The sequence below is a fragment of the Natator depressus genome, chromosome 8 (genome assembly GCF_965152275.1).
Source record: "Natator depressus isolate rNatDep1 chromosome 8, rNatDep2.hap1, whole genome shotgun sequence".
NCBI classification, from domain to species: domain Eukaryota; kingdom Metazoa; phylum Chordata; order Testudines; family Cheloniidae; genus Natator; species Natator depressus.
The window spans coordinates 72,856,395-72,876,287 of record NC_134241.1 but is presented as its reverse complement, the minus strand read 5'-3'; the positions used below and the strand labels follow the sequence as shown (position 1 = coordinate 72,876,287).

Here is a 19,893-nt window from a genome sequence, read left to right as displayed (position 1 = left end):
GGTCACTAACCAGTTCGGAGTGGGAAAGTCGACCATTGGGCTCATGTAGACGGAAGTGTACAGGGCCATTAATCGCATCCTGCTCCGAAAGACCATGACTCTGGGCAATGTTCATGACATTGTGGATGGCTTTGCACAAATGGGCTTCCCTAACTGTGGAGGGGAAATAGATGGCACACATATTCCATTTCTGGCATCAGACCACCTAGCCACCCAGTACATTAATCGCAAGGGGTATTTCTCAATGGTTCTCCAGGTGCTTGTGGATCACCGTGGGTGTTTCACAGACGTTAACGCAGGCTGGTCCAGAAAGGTGCATGACTCACGCATCTTTCAGAACACTGGCCTGTTCAGCAAGCTGCAAGCAGGGAACCAAAGGAGCAGCTGCCCCAGGGCTGGTGATTTAAAAGGGCCTGGGGCTCCAGCTGCCACTGCTGCTACTGTGGCAGCGGCCAGACCCCTGGGCCCTTTAAATCGCCGCTGGAGCCCTGGGTGGTGCAGGCCAGGCAGCGCGGATGGGCTGGCTGGGGGATGTTGACCCCCAGCCCTGCCCCTTCTGCTTGAGGCCCCGCCCCTTCCAGGGGCGTGATGGGGGGGAGAGAGCCGGACTCTGTACCAGTAAGAGTTCAATTTTACCTTTACCCTGGCTGGATTGCTGAGGCTCAGTGCTTGGAGGCTGAATTTGAACAGCCAAAGACCGGGGCTATTAGAGGGGGGCAGCAAGGGGGCCATAAAGATCAGGGATGCCTTGAGGCAGCAATTTGAAGCTGAAAGCCACTAATATTTGTTGCTGTGCTCGGGAATGCAGTGCTTGTAATGCTAGGAGGTGATTGTGATTGGTGCAGACGCTGCACTGTGAAGGTTTAAGAAAATTGCCTGTTGCTTTGCAGGGCCGTTTGCTTCCAATTAATGGAATAAATGTTTCTTTCAAACCAAAACAATTCTTTTATTAAAAAACAACCACCGGAGGAGAGAGACAAACAAAAAAAACACATCAGCACTGTGGGGGATGTGGGGAGGGAGGGTCAGCCGCAGGACGGTTAAAGATTTGTGTATGTCCAGGTATCATATGCAACTTTGTCCTTTGGAATACAGTGCAGCGGGTACTGTACTTCAGCAGGGCTAAACTGCGGAGGGACCGGTGTTGAGCGCAGGGGGTACTAGGAGGCTGCAGGGCTGGACTGTGATGGGGTAGGAGTGGAATGCAGCGGGTAGAGACTGGAGCCAGGAGGTTGATAAGTGTGTTGACGGTGTCTGGGGGGCGCATGGGAAAGAGTTTTGCGACAGTGGCTGCAGGGGAGGGCAGGCACGGAGCTGCTCGGTTTGCAGTGCTAGTAACGCCTGGAGCGTATCCACTTGACGCTCCATAACGTTAAAGAGCCGCTCCGTGGCTTCATTCTGGTGCGCTGCATTCTCCTTTCAGTCCCTCTTCTTGCTGTCTTGCCACTCCTTCAATTCTTGTTTTTCGGCCACTCGGTGGAGTGCATCATGACATCATGCAGAAAGTCCTCTTTAGTTCTTCATGGCCACTTTCTAATTCTGTGCAGCTGTTCAGCCCGCGATAACAAAGAGGGAGGCTGGGCTCCCAAGGTCATCTCTGTGAAGCCAAAATGCAACGTTTTACAGAAGCAATATTATTTTCCACACAGAGACCACTAACTCAGTGATTTAATTACAGGTTTCAGAGTAGCAGCCGTGTTAGTCTGTATTTGCAAAAAGAAAAGGAGTACTTGTGGCACCTTAGAGACTAACAAATTTATTTGAGCATAAGCTTTCATGAGCTACAGCTCACTTCATCGGATGCATTCAGTGGAAAATACAATGGGGAGATTTATATACACAGAGAACATGAAACAATGGGTGTTACCATACACATTGTAACCAGAGTGATCACTTAAGGTGAGCTATTACCAGCAGCAGAGTGGGGGGGGACACCTTTTGTAGTGATAATCAAGGTGAGCCATTTCCAGTAGTTGACAAAAACATCTGACAACTGCTGGAAATGGCCCACCTTGATTATCACTACAAAAGGTGTCCCCCCCCCACCCCGCCCCGCTCTCCTGCTGGTAATAGCTCACCTTAAGTAATCACTCTGGTTACAGTGTGTATGGTAACACCCATTGTTTCATGTTCTCTATGTATATAAATCTCCCCACTGTATTTTCCACTGAATGCATCCGATGAAGTGAGCTGTAGCTCACGAAAGCTTATGCTCAAATAAATTTGTTAGTCTCTAAGGTGCCACAAGTCCTCCTTTTCTTTCAGTGATTTAAAACATTCACATACCTATTCACATACCTATCACTAACCGGCTGACCCCAGGCAAGCACACATGAGCCACAAGACCCCCAAAATGGTGAGTAACTGCAGGGGCAGGGGAAATGAGTGTTCCAGGACTGCACTGTACACTGGGCATTCGGCTCTTGGGGAGAGCCAGCACTGTGGGGGAGGGGAGGGCTTATAATCATTCCTGTCCCCACATTTTCCACAGGTTGTGTTCATTATGGAAGATATCTCAGTGCTGAGGGTGAGCAGGGAATCAAGGGATGGTCTACTCCAAGACTGTGGCTTCTGCCCTGGCCCTTATGTGGCTTGCCTGTGTGCACCAATGATCCCCGCAGCCCCAGTGATGGTAGAGTGGCATGGGAAAGTTACCCTTAATGGGACAAGAAACAAAGAAGCTCTGCCAAAGAACTTGCGGCAGTGGATTGCCCAGTATCTCCCTGAGAGTTTCATGGAGATCTCGGAGGCAGATTTCCGTGAAGTGAGGGAGTCAATCAACACCCTGTTCCACTGCTCAGACTAGGCATGTGGTGGTACGCGCATCATACAGACTCAAACCTGCTTTCTGCAACCCTCCTGCCCCCAACAATTCACTTCAGCAATTGCCAAAATCAAGGACACTTACCAGGGGCCTCCTCTCCTCTTTGTGCTTTGCTGTGACTGGCCAGCCTCCTCTGCAGTAGAAAAGAGCTCCTGGCTGCATGCATGTCAGACCTCCTCTACCTCTGGGTCCCCCTCCCCTTCCACATCCTTGTCCAAGATTTCCTCCTCCTGGCTCGGTCCACTCTCAACTGGCATGCGAGCCACCAAAGTATCCACAGTGGTCTTCGCAGTGGAGGTGGGGTTGCCGCCGAGTATCGCATCCAACTCTTTGTAGAACCAGCAGCTCATGGGCACAGCACCGTAGCAGCGGTTTGCCTTCCGCGCCTTGTAGTAGGTGTTCTGCAGCTCCTTCACTTTGACCCTGCACTGCAGTGTGTCCTGGTCATGACCCCTTTCTGTCATGCATCGTGAAATCTGTCCATAGTTATCATAATTTCTATGGCTGGAGCGCAGCTGGGACTGGACGTCCTCCTCTCCCCAAATGCTGACGAGGTCCAGCAGCTCGGCATTGCTCCAAGTGGGGGAACGCCTGGTGCGTGGAGCAGGCACGGTGACCTGGAAAGATGCGCTGAGACCACTGCACGCATCACTGAGCAAACAGGAAGGGGACTTTCAAAATTCCCAAGGAATTTAAGGGGTGGGGCTCACGGTTGGTCACCTGAGGGCAGGGCAGTAGAGTTCAAACCGATGACCAGAGAGGCGAGAACAGGCATCGTGGGACACCTCCCGGAGGCCAATCGCAGCACTGTAATCAACCAGGGTGTCTACACTGGCCCCGTGGTGCTGTAGCCCTGGCGCAGTAAGCTGTACGCCTCTCGTTGGGGTGGTGTTTTTTTACAGCGCTGCAACTGCGCAGTTTCTGCGCACGAAGTGGCTTGGCAGCGTGTGCCCCTCAGGAGTTACAGCGCAGAAAGCTGCTTTACTGCGCAGAAACTTGCCAGTGTAGATAAAACCATAATAATTTTAAAGTGATGGGATTATTCTGACAAACACTGTTAAAAAAGGATAGTGATTTGTACCTTGTGAAATCTACAGATCAAAACAATTTATAATCTTGACCATTTCAATTCTGGCTCCCCCCTTTTCTTAGACATAATAACCCAACTGCATGGATACCTGAAGCACCTGATTACCTATTGTTTTCTTAAAACCTCATTAACTTAGTGCAAGGGAGCATCTCAAGCATTCATGAGGTGTTAATGAGAGAAACAATAGGTGGATAGGATGAGAAAAAGTCAGAGCAGGGAAATGGCATGGGAACACACTGAGTCAGAGACATGAGATTGCACCTGGCCTGGGAGAAAATGAAGCTGGTGCTGGTTTCCTTGTGTGCCTAGGGCCTTCACAGCTGCTAGGGGCAGCTCCAGTTGAATACAATAATGCTGCTGTCAATTCCCCAGTGACCTCCATCCTTAACTCATGCAGCATACTAGTTTCTGTAGGCACCCCTTTGTCTACCCTATGCTATCTGCCACAATTCACCTCTCCCATTCAGGGAAACATTTTTAGGTTCCAAAGTTAAACAGAAAAATCACTGCTTTGTTTATTTACCACTGTAGTTGATAAATCAGTTTCCTACCTTTGCTCATTGACCCAGTATTTACTCTTCAAACTGCAACAGAAAAGGAGATTATGAAGCGTTTCAGATCAAACTAAGGGTATGTCTACACAGCATTTTGAAGGAGAGAGAGTGAGCCTCCCAGCCTGGCTGACTGACTCAGGCTAGGAGGGCTTGCTCTCATGCTCTAAAAACAGCTGTGCAGACAGCACCTTGAAGCTGCAGCTGGGGCTGGAGCCCAGGCTCTGAAGCCTAGGGAGAGGGACAGGCTTCAGAGCCCACGGTCCAGCTCCTGGTGCATCTTCAAAGCTCTGTCTATTCAGCTATTCTTAGAGCACTTAGCAGAAACTCCATTAGCCCCAGTCTGTTGACCAGTGCTGGGAGGCTTGTTCCAAAATGTTGCATACACATACCCTAAATGGCTTGCTCTGGCTCAGATGAACATTAAGCATGTACTTAAGTGCTCTGCTGAACTGAGGCCTCTATGGGCATACTGAGTGTTGATGACACTGAGATGGGGATTTATCATCAGGAGTCCATAAACTTTCTGGAGTGGGCTTTTTGCTTTTTTATTGCTGCCAAGGTTCATACCAGGATAAGGGCCAGAAGAGGGAAGAATGGAGACTGAAGGCATCTCCAGATTAAGCAGAGGTGAGCAAACGATTTGTAAGGTCACACACAGCGGTGCTGTTCTAGCTCTATCTTGAATCAACATCAAAATGGTTTATACCAACACATCACAAGAGTTCATGGTGTCTCCTAAGGAGGGCAGGTGCTAGTGAGAAAACACCACCTTAGGATAGTTAATCTCAAGGACATTTCAAGCAGTGCAGGGAGTATTGGAAAGATAGCACAGACTGAACTCTGATCTCTGGTATGTCTGTGCCGCAATAAAAGACTTGTGGCGTGACCGCAGCTGGGGCTCAAGCTCATGGGGCTCAGTCTGTGGCACTACAAAACTGCAGTGTAGATATTTGGGCTGGGGCTGGAGACCCTGGTCCCAGCCCGAGCCTGAACAGCTAAACTGCAGTTTTTAGCCTCAGAGCCTGAGCCCCATGAGCCCAACTCAGCTGACCCAGGCTCTGACACTTGGTGCCGCAGGTTTTTTATTGCAGTGTAGACATGTCCTTGGAGTCAGGTACTCTTGGGTTATGTCTACACTGCAATGTAAGCCCAGAGTTAGTAGAACTCAAGTTAGCAGACCCCGGGTTTGTTAACCTAGGGCTTAAGCGCCCCCACTCATTCATATCCCCAGGTTAGGAACTGTTGAACCCTGGGTCTCCAGCGTCTATACTACATTATGTGGGTCCACGTCCAACCACCCATATCCCAAGTCTTCCTAGTGCCCTCCCAAAATGTGACCACTCTACCCCTTTGTTTGTGGTGCAGTGTGGGAAAACTGGACTGTCCAGAGGACAAAAAAGGTCAGTGGATGTCAAGAGCGCAAGCCCAGTGGGGCTGAGTCCACACTGCAAAGCAATAGGGCTTGAATCCCTGGATCCCAGCTTGACACAGGCTTGGACCCTCCTGGGATCTGGGTTAATACAATTTGTGTGTAGATGGAAAGGGGTGGGGGGAGGGGTTAGATTTGAGCTTGAGTTTGAAAAGCTTACACTGCAGAGTACACGTACCCCTGAAGTCTAATCCCAGATCTGCCTCTACGGGCTTGTCTACACATAAAAGTTGTACTGCTCTGGCCATACAGGTATAGTTAAAGCAGTACAAGCTGCTTAGGGTGGATGCAGTTATATTGGTATAAAAGTGCTTATACTGGTACAGTTTAATCCCACCCAGGAAGGAGAGTAATCCTTATCTACCTCCCAGGCTGGTGAGGGTTAATGGCTGTACACTGTGAGCCAATAAAGTGCTATGTCATATTACTGCTACTGAGGATATCACAAATGTGTATTCTATGTGGAATGTGACAAGCAAATAGAAACCTCTCAGCGAGAATGACCCCTACCTTTCCCTGATCAGACTGGGATAAGTTTTCACCAGGAAATCAGAAATGTTTCTGTGGGTGAGATCTTGAAGAATTTCTGTGCTGCGCTGCACTCTCTGGGAGGCAAAGAAAATTCAACCAGTTAGAGCAAACCAAACAGTTACAGTCCCTAAGCCCATCAAGTGGGTGTTTGTCTGGAAAAACCACACCATTGGTTTTAGTTCACAGGATCTCACCTGAAAGTAACTTTTATCTAGCTTTGATTTGTATGTATTCCCAACACCACTGAAACCAAAAAGTTCCACCTGGGTTTGAGTCAACTCTGTGCTTCACTGGGGTTTGAGGGGAAATCATGTGAAAGTTCCACAGAAGTCTGCAAGGCTTGAAACAAGCCATCCTGGATTCACTCTGAAACTTTACCTGCTTGCTAACTCTACCCAGTCATCCAGAATCCAGGCTCAGAGCAGGGGAAAATGTATTTCCCATCTCTTCCATACCTAACACAGTGCTGTTTACTAAATGATTCACACACACATATTTTGCTGGATAAGCACTTTCTTCCCTACAAAAACAGGCAGTGTAGTTTATTTATCACATAAGCTCACCTCCCAACTGACTGGGGCGGCTTTAGAGGTGTATGTGGCCGTTGCACGGTACCTGTGGGGGAGGAAGGCCTCCAGCTCCCGCCGGGCATTCCGGGAGCATAGCGAGCTTCTTGCGAGTGCTGCAGCTGCAGGAGGGAGAAGGGTCATCAGGGCTCCATTTGTGGGTCAGAAACAGGTTGGTTATGTTCGGAGGAATATGTGGTATGCTCCAGGCAGTTGACATATTACTGCACGGGTAGTCCCTGTACAGAGGAACACAGTATCTCTTAACAGCGCCATCATATAGCTCACCAGAGATCATAAACACATGAAAAAATGCCACTGTAGTTGAGATGTTTGCTCCTTTTGCACTCCTCCCCCGCAGTGTGTCGTTACCAATGAGAAGAGTATCTCCCAATCAGAGAACCTTAGAGTGCTTGATAAACACCTGTGACTCAAACGCCACACCTGTGAGGTTATTGTCCCCATTTTGCGGATGGGGAACTGAGGAACAGTGAGGTTAAGTGATTTGCCCATTGACACACATTAAGTCTGTGGCAGAGCCAAGACTTTAACCATTTTTCTCCTAGCTCTCTATTCTAAGACCATCCTTCCTCCCTTGTTCTCTCATCACACTGTACCTCCCATCCATCCTCAATGCTTCGAGCTTCATCTTGTTCTCACTTAGGCCATACCTACACTACAGGGACCATGGTGGCTTAACCACGGCCCTGTAACTAGGCAGCCTACAGCAGCGGAACGGGGAGGAACACCAACTCCCCAAGTGATGGTAGTTAGGGCAACAGAAGCATTCGTCTGTCAGCCAAGCTGCATCTCCACCAGAGGATAGGTAAGCACAGCTACAGTGTGCAGGGGCATGGATTTTTCAGATCCCCTTCACACAGCTGTTATATTGACCTCAGTTTTAAGTCCTGCTACACTATATAGAGGAAAGGAGATGAAACAGGAGCCATCAATGGGCTGGCAACATCCAAAGAGGAGAAAGGAATCAGGCAGTGGGCAGCAGGAGAAAGGACAGTGAGGGGGTGCAGGCAACAAGGATACATATGCAGGGGCGTAGGGGGAAGAAAAGAAAGGGTGGGAGAGGGAGAAGAATTTAAGAGCCAAGGCACATAGCGTGACTGACATTTTTTTCAGAGCAAACGGTTAAAAATTCACAGTTACTTCCCTAATAGTTACTTTTCCACTTAAGTAATTGCTGTAGCCGCCTTTGCTGTCTTCTATCTATAAATATATAAAAGTTTGACTTGTTCTTAGCCTGACTGCATTATTTTCTCACTATTTGTTGTCATCTCCAAACTTCATTGTCAGGACTAAACACAGAGCATGTGTTTCAGTGAAAAGCTAGCCCACATCACTCTCAGTGTGGTATCCTCACCCCACTGGTTATATCTTACAAGGGACAATTTCTTCTTCAAGAGAGAATATCCAATGACTTACCGAAGAGGCTCTTCCTTCATGCAACGATTTCCAAATCCTGGCTTATTCAGGAAGGCATCAGTGAGGGAAACCATCTGCTCACTGCCAGGCTGCTCATTGCTAAGGAGATTGCACAAGATTTACTGTATAAAAACCTGTCAGACTGCAGAAGTAGAATACACAAAACCAGCTGGTGACAGCATCACACAGGTAGACACCAGTGGCGGGTTAAAGATTTTGCCACCCCAGGCCCTTAAATAATTGCTGCCCCCCCTCCCTCCCCTGAGCCCACCACCGGGTCCTGCTTCTCCCCGCTCCCTGCCAGTGTTTGTGCACGAAACAGCTTCGCGAAGGAGGGAGAAGAGGGGGGAACGCAGGGCGCTCAGGAGAGGAGGCGGGCCCGTGGCGGGGATTTGGGGCAGGGAGGGGGCGGGGAATGGGTGGAGTTGGAGCGGGAGCGGAGGGCGCGAACCTCTGGCTGCTATTATAAATTTGCTGCCCCTGCAAATTTGTCGGCCTAGGCGTTAATACGCCGCTGGTAGACACATAGCTTCTTCTAGGCAGACTCCTCTTAGATGCTGATAATCTAGTCTCTTTAATAGGATATGGTACATAAACCTTAGAAAGATTCCAAGAGGGCTTAAAGGTCAAAGAAATGGCCATTTTTTTCCTGAGACCAAACCACCAATTTTAACATACACTTAATACAAATACACACTCCCCTTTGTAAGCTTGGAATCATCGCACTCACGAGTGAACGCTGATCTTCATCTCAGACCCACCCAGAATAAACTGTCATACTGGAACTCAGCAAACACAGAGAAATCATAGGACAAGTATCACATCCCCTCTTTTTAATAGGATGAGGCCAAAGAAAGAATTATACCCATGTCAACAAAGTATCTAACAACACTAGCGCACTGTCGGTGCCAGGTGCTATATACCAGTGATTTTCAAACTGTTCTCCACACACCACTAGGGGATCAGTTAAGCTACTTTGTACAAATGCTTCACAATCATTACAGCCTTCAAGTACTGATGCTTTCTGATGGTTATGGTCCAGCCTAGGACTCTTACGGTTAAAAGAAACATTTTTCACCTGATAAACTAAAAACAAAAGTGTTTCTCTGCACCCCGCATGATGCATACTTTATATCTTTGCCAAATGTTTCTTTGGTGTAAATTCAATTGTGATCCTATTTGTGGACAGCACAAAGGGTAGTAAATACACAGGAAGTCACAGGCAAACTGCCAAGTGACCCAGAGGTTTGGCAGGTAATGAACAGAATTTGAGTACTGACAAATGTAAAATCTTATGCCCAGGAAATGGAAAGCAGCAGCTACCAAAATGGGAGGGACACAGCCAAGCAGCAGCAGCACCCCTCACATCAAAGCAAGTTTACTTTCATCTTCTCTTTAGCATTGTCCAAATAGTACATATAACTAAGTATAACAACCCCCACCATACGTCATCTGCAGGTTTTGAAGCTGCAACCCTCAGCACCAAAGCACAGATCTACCACTGGAGCTAAAGGAACAACTCCATAGCTTGTTGGAAGTTGTTGGCTTTAGTACTCTAATTGGACCAGGTACTAGAGGGGAACAGGACACTTTAAACACAAACACTAGTTTTGGCACATGGAGGTTGGGAGATAGGCCATTCACAATATGAAAACGTTTGAGAACCATTCTTTTGCAGTAAGACAATAGACACAATGGGTTGGATTCTCCACTCATGCTAATTTCATGTTAATGAACTATTCTGGGATAAGTCAGAGGGGAATAAGGCCCAAGAAACAGCAGATATAACCCAGCAGTCCTAAATGCTAAGGAGGAAAGAGGATGGGAGATCTAGTTTAAAAAACGATTCCTCTGACCTGAAGAAAGTAATCTGGTATCCATAGATCCAAGGATGTAGTATTAAGCTGGGATATTCTCCAAATGGAGGGATAATAACTGTAAGTATTAGAGCTAACAACACAAAAGTAGCTGGGAGAACAATCTGCAGGGAACAGGAAAAACATCATAATGTGCAATAACATTTGCGTACAGCTCAGAACACACATACACAAAGGAGGGACAGCAAGAGCACATGGATCAGGCCTACTTCTGTTCTCAGACACCACCATTTCATTCCCAGCACTACCAGCAGCCAGAGCTGCCATAGTGCTGGTTTTTACCAACATGGACTATATCAGGGACAGTCTCAATCAAAGCAAAACATTTTGGAGGAGGCAAATTGCAGAGAGAGAGAGAGTCTATAGTGTGTGTATATGTGTTTGAGTGTCAGATGCAGAACAGCTGGGATATTAATTGGAACAGCCTTCACAAGGACATTGGCACCTGTCATCATCACCACCCTTGCTTTTGATGGAGGTATCCCTGTGGCCACTAGTGCTGAGGACTCTTTAGGCAAGACTCAGTGACAGTGATGAAGGAACGAGTGGTACCTGAGCAAGGAAGTCCTTACGGCTACGGGTAGCACGGTGGAACCGTTTGATGAGCAGTGCTTTGATTTGCTGACGGACAAGCTGAGAACCTTTATTCTGCCGGGACCCTTTGCCTTCACTCCCATCCCCTGTTCGGCCTGCAGGTGTTCGAGAGGCTCCATTGGTCTCCAAAGGGGGTTGTTCAGCCTTCTCTTTTTGCTCAATGCAGGTTTTTCTGAGAGTGAAGCCATTTTCTTGAGCACCTCCTAAGTTTTGGGAATTGAAGTGATCATGTGCATTACTCCCTAGGAGGAGGGGCTGAGAGGCTATTTCAACCTTGTTCATCATTGCTGGCTAAGCTTCTTTAGAAGTTTAGCCCCGGTGGAAGCAGATATTCCCAAACCTCTATATTCCTGTCAGCTACATTGTTTTGCATTACAACCATTGCAATGCTGCTCCATCAACTGGTACCAGGCAGGCTGGTTACTGCAGCCTTAGTTCTCTATTCCATTCCCTTTTTTCAACACTATGGATGAGTTAATCAAGTCTGTGGTGAACATACTGATAGACAGCAGAGTGCTGGATGCCAAAACCACTTATACTTTAGAGACTTGAGAATGGATTTTGATGTATGCAGTTAAGGATCTGATCCAGCAAAAATGGAATACTGACTTCTATTGACTTCTCAGATAATGGATCAAACCCCAAATCAGCATCACTTGCTGATCAGCTATATAATTAAAAGAAAGACATATGGGACTGGAAGCTATTATTCTCATTCTTAATAGGCTATCAGAATGCAGAATGTCCAAGAAAAGAGCATCAGACACTGAATATCATGGATATCTACCTGCATTCTGTGATCCAGGATCAGCATCTGCTGTGACCTTCAGGAAAACCTGCCAAAGACATGCACACCTCTTGGTTAGTAACACCTGTGGAGTCATCCTGCTTGTGAGATGCTAGACATCATCCTCTAAAATGACATTTGCAAATAACTCTGGGTACTGCTGCTAACTACAGAATCAAAGATCCGCTAGCATTTGCTTGGGAAGCAAAAAGGTGTGGGGAAGCAGAGAAACCGAGATAAAAAGCGAGGAACATTTGAGGCTAACAAGTCATGGTCCATTTATAAACAGATCTGATGGGCATCCAGGTTTGAATTATTTCTGAATTCCCATCTCTAAAGATCTGCTGTGTTACAATGGACATTACTTGGTTTTGAGGGGATTACTATGGCTCCATGTTTTGGAACTCAAGATCTCCCAAAAGGATTTCTGGAAGGACTGACAAATATTTCATAGCATCCATTACCTCTTCAAGCGGAGTGTCTGAAATCCCAAAACTGCTGAGTCCCAAGTCAGCTAGGGTTTCTTCCAATTCTCTGAAGAGACTGGCGTAAGCTCGCTGTTTAAAGTCTTTACTGGGCAAAAGATAGATGAGTTCCTGACCAATACTTTCAATTAACTTTGCTTCTGGAACATGATGATGAATCAGTTCTGTAAGCTCATTCACATCCCCTGTAAAGAGTCAGAACAGTGTTCAGAAAATGAATATTTAAGTATCCTGGGAATGCTTCCAAAGGCTGTGCTGATATAAGATGGGAAGGACTCACACATATCTCTGTTAATATTCTATTAGACTGGGCTGGATCCTGGTCAGTTATGACTTTTGAACGGTCTAGCAGGAAATGATTTAAGGCCCATCAGCACCATGATTGACTTTCAGAAGCATCTACTAAAGTGCTCCCAAGAGTGAGAAAAACTGAAGAGGTGCTCACAGAAAAATTCTGTTTGCTGCACTTTAAATATGTTTCTCCTTTCTTGATTGAATCACACATTGTAATACACAGGAGTTTGAAACTATTAGTCTACAGTCAAGGAAGACCCAAGCTTCCACTTTACAGTCTGAGCCCAAGATCTTAGAAGATGTCTCAGACAAGCGGTTTGTCACAGAAAGGTAAGCAAAACCACCAAGAAGCCTTAGCGATTTCTAGGTGACAGTAAAATACATGCACTTGAGACAATGCTGACAAAGGGAATCTCAAAAGCAGGGTTCTCTAAGATTTAAGTGGCAGTACACTAGGAGAAACAGCCATGTTTCAGAAGAATAGGCCTTGGACAAGGTGAATGATCCCAATTCTTACCATCCAGTTCTTGCTCGGGACCTTCCACTGTATCTTTAGGTGCACACCTGGAACAGGAACATGAGCACTGAGATCCACAGCTAGGGGAGTGCTAGTACAGATAAGTAAGAAAGAGGATGTTAAGTGCTTCAGATACATATAATGCATGAAAACTAGTGTGTAAGAGTGTTATCATCAGGGATTGTTTCATCAGCCTTTACACAGCTTCAGGGCAGTAAGAAATTTGTCTTAGCTGAAACATCTTGAACATATCACACTCAGACTTGCAGTCTAAGGACTAGCATAAAAGACATACAAAAATTAAATTTCACACAAGCATTGCATCACACCACCATGCATGTGGTAACCACATGGAATTCTAAATTACGTGCATTTACTTGGGGAAGTTGAATGAACAATGGCCATACATACAGACACTATGATGTAGTGGGGTTTACAAACTGGGACCTACAGGATCAAAAACAATCCAGATCCCTCTTATCTGAGTTGCTGGAGAACTGCTTTTGCCAGGACTAAGTGGCAGGCTGCCATAGTTCCTGAGTTACCTGCTCTAGGGAGACATGATCACATCTACTGTATTGCAGAAGGACTCATGCTTGGACAAGTGAGACTCCACAGGGAGATGTTCAATGTAAGCGGGGCGGGGAGAGATTTCCATATAGGCATCAGCCTCCAGAGCTGGCTGCCCAATTGCCATTTGTGCCTTTGAAAAGCCCTCTGCCCTAAGGCATATACATCCATAAAACTGGAAAAGTTCTGTTAAGAGGTGAATATTTAAATCCCCAAATAGTCCTCTAATTTCATGTTCTCATTGCCTTATTCCCTAGGATACACCATTTACTGTACAGTCACCTTTGTCCACAGCAACAAACAGCAGCTACTCAGGTTCTGATCTGTTGCAGTGAATGAATATTTGAAGACTGCTTGTGCAACGAGGGAGAAGAGAACTTACTGAACTCCATTCTCCTCCCCCTTGGGTGTTTTTCATCTTGCGAACCAAGGTGAGATAGAAGCCAGATCCAAAGCAGTTCTTTAGGAAGACAGGAGAGCCTGAGCAGAACAATTTTCCTTGGGAAATGATGGCCACCCGGTCTCCAAGAATGTCTGCCTCATCCATGTGATGCGTAGAGAGGATGATGGTTCTGCCTAGGAGAAGGAATACAGAGATGCTCTGCAAGGTACTGTTCCTTCAGTACAATCAGGGCTGTATGTGGATTACAGGGATTAATACAGAACTTCTGAAAGACATTCCCAGGAATAAGAGCCAAAGATTTCATCACAAGTTGATCCTATAGGGTTGGGCCTTATTCATGGCAAATAGTGGCGATGCAGGCAAGATGGCAAGTGCGCAAATTAAAAACAAAGAGCTGCACAAGTGACAGATGCTCCCACATGAGCAGGCAAACTCCCAGTGAGGCCCATGAGCATGCGACACCCATAACAGCACCGCCACCTGCATCCCAGGATGACTTTGCAGAACATATGTTACCTAACTGAACACGTCTCGATAGTTTAACACATATTAGCTTGAGCATCCATAAAAGGAGAAGCTGACAAGGAACTAGGGGCTGGCTAACCCAGGGTGGGAAGAAACTCACACTGAATGGAGCTAGTCACAGAGTAAAGTACTACTCACAATGAATAAGAGTGACAGAATTGGGCCCATTGATGAGAAATCTCTCCAGCACTCATCCTCAGAAATGAACAGCTTCATTTTTCTTTTAAATGGGAGTGAGGCATTTAATAGGTTCAGAAAGAAGCTGAAGCTCTTCCTTACTGTAGCAGTTGTAAGTGCGAGCAGCAGGATACCTAAACTTTTCCAAACCTGTTCGGCTCTGGGCCCAGCTCTGTCTCACTTACTCTCACTGCGTCGTGCCTCACACTGTTAAGGAGTCCCACTGAAATAAATTAGATCATTTGCCTAGTATGATTCTACTCTGTGAGAGTTAGATTAGCAGAACTGGGCCCTCTGAGCACAGTTTAGTCTGCTCTCTCTATGTAACATTAAGTTGCTATATCATATCTCTAGCTTTTCTGACCTCTGCCGTAAACCCCCAGGTCATGAGACAAGTGGCTTATGTGAATTTACCACTCGTGTAACCTGTTTGTGCATGTTCATACCCTTTACTTTAATGAAAGCTTATGCCACAGACATGCTTATTTGTGAAAGGGCTTAAAAAGTGATTTCCTCTCTGGAGCCTGTTACCTGAGCGATACTTCAGTAGAAGATCCCAGATAGACCTCCTGGAATATGGATCTACTCCAGAGGTGGGCTCATCCAAGACGACCACCTTTGCTTCACCAACAAAGGCAATGGCAACAGATAGCTTTCTCTGCATGCCACCTAAAGAGTGCAAGGACACAACTGTGGGAGTGAGAAGGAAGAGCAGCACACATTGCAGCATGTGATGATAGATGACTGTTCATGTCTGCTGGAGAGAGACCAGGTAAAATAAGAACCACTCTCACTCCTGAACCTTGGCCCAGAACTTGAACAAATACACACATTTTTGCTGTAGTTCCAAAAATTTAGCTTAATTTTTTCATTACTTTTCATTTTCATGCAGTGTCTGCATTTTCTGGTTCTAGCTTGGAGCCAAAGCAGGAAGTTCTAGAGATGGTCTAAGAAAGTTTGTTTTCATGATATTGTCGGCCCACATTTGCAGAACCTAGAGATCAGTGAAGTATAAGAACTCCTGAGTACTTATCTAACCCAATCTGCAACTCTGGACAGTTATAGGTGTATCCATCACTACACCCACATGCTGCACCTCCTTGACACTGTACTACATATAGTTTTACCTTTTAAATGACATGAACAGCCCTTATAAAAATATTACATTATTCTAGAGTATTCACCCAGGACACTGAAGCAGCAGTATGGGAAGGTGTTGCATTTTGGACTATTACCACAGAATAGTGGTGGGGGTTGGGGTATGTTGTTAAGAGAACACATATTTTTGTATATAAATATATATTTTTATTCAGCATCATTAAAGTAAGTTTTATGCATCACAGGTACATTCACAGCTGATGCCTTATGGACAGATTCTGCCACCCACACTGCTTGAGCAAGCCCATTGAAATTCATAGGGCTCCAATTCACTACTCAAGAGGTAAGGGACTACGTAGTGTGAATCATTGGCAGAATTTGTCCTCATGGAACTAAAATGGTAGTAGAACAAAAACGGTGCAGAAGATTTTGAGAACAAATCCTTGGGCACCTGACAAGTTTTGAGCCTCTTCATTTCTTTTATGGGGGAGGCCTATATCTTCCAGCATCATCTCCATCTCCAACACAGCTTCCTCTCGAGACCTCCCTTTCAGCTGGGCATAAAACAAGATGTGCTCTGCTACAGTGAGGCTGAGAAATCAGACAGAAAGACATGGAGACAGTTTAAATGAAGAACCAGGTTGCATGGTCCAACAGCAGTCAGTTCATTATAGCATTAACCCCTTTGAGGAGAGGAACTGGTTTGTCCCTTACATGCATCAACATTGGCTGGCCTGCAACTCCTCAGGATCACCCTGACCTTCCTTGCACTTGCTGCTTCTCTGTCTACCCACCTACCGTCTTTCCAAAATGGCATCCCCAACCATCAGCACAGCCTACTGCCAGGATTTTGAGGAATGGGGCCCTGGATTATTGTGTGCTTTGATTCTCATGTTAAGTCCCTCCCAAGCCCTACCACAATGCAGTGCCCATGTCAGGAACACTTATTTCCCCTGAATAATAACTTTGGGCCCAGCCAGTGCAAGTAGGGGATTCCCAGATGACCCATGCCTGCCAATAGTGGGGGGAGAGGGGGGAATAAAATGTGGGCAGCCGGCTTCAGCAGTGTTACTGAGCGTGCTCAGTCCACGTGAGCATTATCAGTACAAACCAAGCAACAAATCTGGGGGGAGAGGGGGGCACATGACCTGCATGCCCTCCACTCCCCATGTGTCTCCTCCTGGGGATTGTAGAAAGGGTAAAATAGTATCTGTCCTTCAGAAATACTGACAGGAGAAGAAGGAAGGAGGATTCTGTCTGAGTTACATGCACTGCCAGAAGAGCACAGAGAAACAACATGGGCTTCGGGGACATCCCAAACATCCAGACAGGGTGGAAGGGGCTCAGTTCTTGAGTATGGCATCAGATGGCACTTACTGATTAAACAAGATGTTGTACTGAGGACACATGCCTAAACTCTGCCGAATCGAGTCCATATGCATCTGGATGTCCTTGCCACCAACAAGGACAGTTCCAGATGTGGGTGGGAACAAGCCTGTTAGGATTGATCTGGTCAAACAACACAAGAAAAAAAGCAAATGGACAGTCCTTAGGTTTCACATATGCAGAGACACTTCTTTCATGGGCCACTAGGTGGCACATGACGACTTCTTATTCCAGTGGTTGCTGAAACACAATCCCACTGGGAAGCATGGACACATCTAAATCTAGTCCTAATAAAATACACAAGTGAGACCCTGGGAATGCATACAGTAACTCTGCTAAGGTGTGGTTCTGGGTCTGGTATCAATTGTCTATATGGTCCTCCCCTAGGCTAGAAAACTGACTCCAAACTTGGTTTGCACAAAAGTTTGATCTGGTCCTTGTTGGCTGGCCAAACGGTGTTTAAGTCAAGTTAACCTGAACTTGTACTTTTCAAACCAGTTCTCCAGGCAAGTTTCCCCAGCCCTGACTACACATGACCTAGAATGAGTCTCCCTGTGGCAGAGATCCAGAATAATGGTTCAAAGCCTTGAATGCAATCATGTAACAGTGCTGCCCGTGGGTTATACTAGGGCTACCCTGCCCTCCTGACCTGCACTCTGCTTTGCTGTAGACTGAAAGGAGTTGGAGACTGTATGGTAGATCACTAATGTGTGGATTTGGTATTACCTGCTGGGTACAAACAGAAAACACATGTAACCCCAGGCTTTTTAGGGCCATTTTAAATTGGATTGTCATGTATTTCATGCTCTCCCTTTTCTATAGTCAGCATGTCCCTACATGGGGACAACCGGTCCTTATGTGCTAGTTGCAGAGGTGGTCGCTCGGAAAGAGAGAAGCTAGGAGAATGGAGAGATCAGCCTGCTGCTCTACAGAACTCAGGATCAGAGCAGCAGGGCAATGCCCTGGATTTGCACAGCCAGAGCTTCTTCTAACACTTACATGGTGGTTGTCTTTCCAGCTCCATTGTGGCCGAGGAAGGCTGTGATTTGGCCCTCATAGAAAGTAACATTCATGCCATCCACTGCTGGCTTGGGCCTGCCTGCAAAAATCTTCACCAGGTTCTGTGCACACACACCCGGGATCAGGTCTGGAGGCTCAGGTTCAAAAAAGGTGTTGACTTGAAAGGCAAGAAATCAAGAATGAAAAGGGAGTTAGAGCCACACTCTGGCCACAGCTCTCAGCACATCATTGCTTACAGCAGCACAATCACAGTGTAAACTACAGCACAAAGTCCCAGGGCCCAGTTGTCCCCTCATACCAGTTTTGAACTGGGGTAGATTTATTGACATCCATAGAGTTATTCCTTATTTACCTGGGTAAATGAGAGGATTTGTGGAGACACAACTCAGATGAAGGTGACTGTGTTTTGTGTTTGTTCATATGTGACAGAAAGACATTGTTTAGGTTTCAGTCTGTCTGTGTGCTGGGAGATTAAACCAGCCTGGAGATGGAGCTATATTTCCAGCTAAGCCAGTCAAGTCATCAGCCCAGATGTCCCTTTTCTTTTATTTTTCTAGGCTGTAAAAATTTTTTTATTAAAGTTAATGTTTAAAATCAAATTTACACAAGTTAAGAGGGAAGGTACTGTACATCTGGGGTCGGGCTTGTGTTATGGGGGATTGCAAGTATTGGTTACAATTTATCCACTGACGCTTTAAAAACTCCCACACCCCAATCCGGATCTATGCTGGTTGTGATATGTAGGTACCTCGTGAACCTTTAATAAAGCTTCCTTTTAATCCTAGTGGGGTGAAATTCACACTGGGCAGAGGGCCAGCCCAAGATCTAGGCACCACTTAAGATGAGCTCTGCACAGGGGTGAATTTCCTCTAGGGATCACAAAAGCATAATTTTAAACTTCACCATCAAGTTCTAGGCAAAGCAAAGACCATCTGAAGAAAATTAAACATGAAGACAAATGATAGGAGTTGAGAATATTTATGCTACAGACCCTGTGCACTTCTATTTACATAACGCACTTAAGGATTTGCAGGGAGGGTTATTCTGCAATTGTGGTTTACTTCATTTTTCAGCCCCCAGAAGGGCTGTACTGAGGTGCAGTCCAGGCTGCCTGGGTGTGGCCAATCCTGTTGGTGAGCCCCGTCTCCATCAGCAACTCCCATGGGTCTGCCATTCTAAACAAAGCTAGCAGAGAAGCCCCATGTGGCAGGATGGGTCTATTGGGCACCGCAGAGCAGCCACAATCACAGGACTGGACTGTGCAGCTTTGTACAAGACAGAGCAGACCATTTCTTTGGGTCTTGCACCACAAGGGAGTCGAGGGCTCTCAGTACTTCACTGGATTGAGTCCAAACACCCTGGAGTACCTGATGCGTGTCTGAATGCTAAGACAGGAGCATGCACACACAGATTCCAGCAGCCTGACTCTTCTTGATCTGCATGGAACATTGGTCAAGTTCCCACCACAAGTCTTACATTTGACATGAGTTCGTTTCTCGTTTGCCTGTAAAACTCCTGGACTCAGGCTAATGCATGTGGTGTGAAGGTCTATCCCCAAACTCTGCACCTTTTTTGTGGCCATCCTGACGCCTCTGCTCTGCTGGCTTTCCCGTGGGGCTAAGGACTGGTCATTCTCCTGACTCTACAGGTGGATATTGATAACATTGTGTTGTTTGTTGGGAATGTAGATGAGGGCTTAGTGCAAATTGCCTGAAGTTCACCAGCTAGG

At 46.4% G+C, this 19,893-nt stretch overlaps 1 protein-coding gene across 1 annotated transcript in view; it reads right to left on the bottom strand.

Moving 5' to 3' along the window:
- Positions 1–19,893, bottom strand: part of ABCA4 (ATP binding cassette subfamily A member 4) — a 104,614-nt gene that overhangs the window by 26,362 nt on the left and 58,359 nt on the right. The window contains exons 19-32 of the mRNA XM_074961300.1: positions 18,144–18,321; positions 17,136–17,267; positions 16,210–16,349; positions 15,192–15,329; positions 13,938–14,131; positions 12,986–13,076; positions 12,154–12,359; positions 11,690–11,738; positions 10,861–11,105; positions 10,288–10,412; positions 8,432–8,530; positions 7,044–7,233; positions 6,408–6,502; positions 4,466–4,498 (exon numbers count right to left, since the gene is read on the bottom strand). Of these exons, the coding sequence (XP_074817401.1) occupies positions 4,466–4,498; positions 6,408–6,502; positions 7,044–7,233; positions 8,432–8,530; positions 10,288–10,412; positions 10,861–11,105; positions 11,690–11,738; positions 12,154–12,359; positions 12,986–13,076; positions 13,938–14,131; positions 15,192–15,329; positions 16,210–16,349; positions 17,136–17,267; positions 18,144–18,321 (1,915 nt within the window). The remainder of the gene's footprint in view (positions 1–4,465; positions 4,499–6,407; positions 6,503–7,043; positions 7,234–8,431; positions 8,531–10,287; positions 10,413–10,860; positions 11,106–11,689; positions 11,739–12,153; positions 12,360–12,985; positions 13,077–13,937; positions 14,132–15,191; positions 15,330–16,209; positions 16,350–17,135; positions 17,268–18,143; positions 18,322–19,893) is intronic.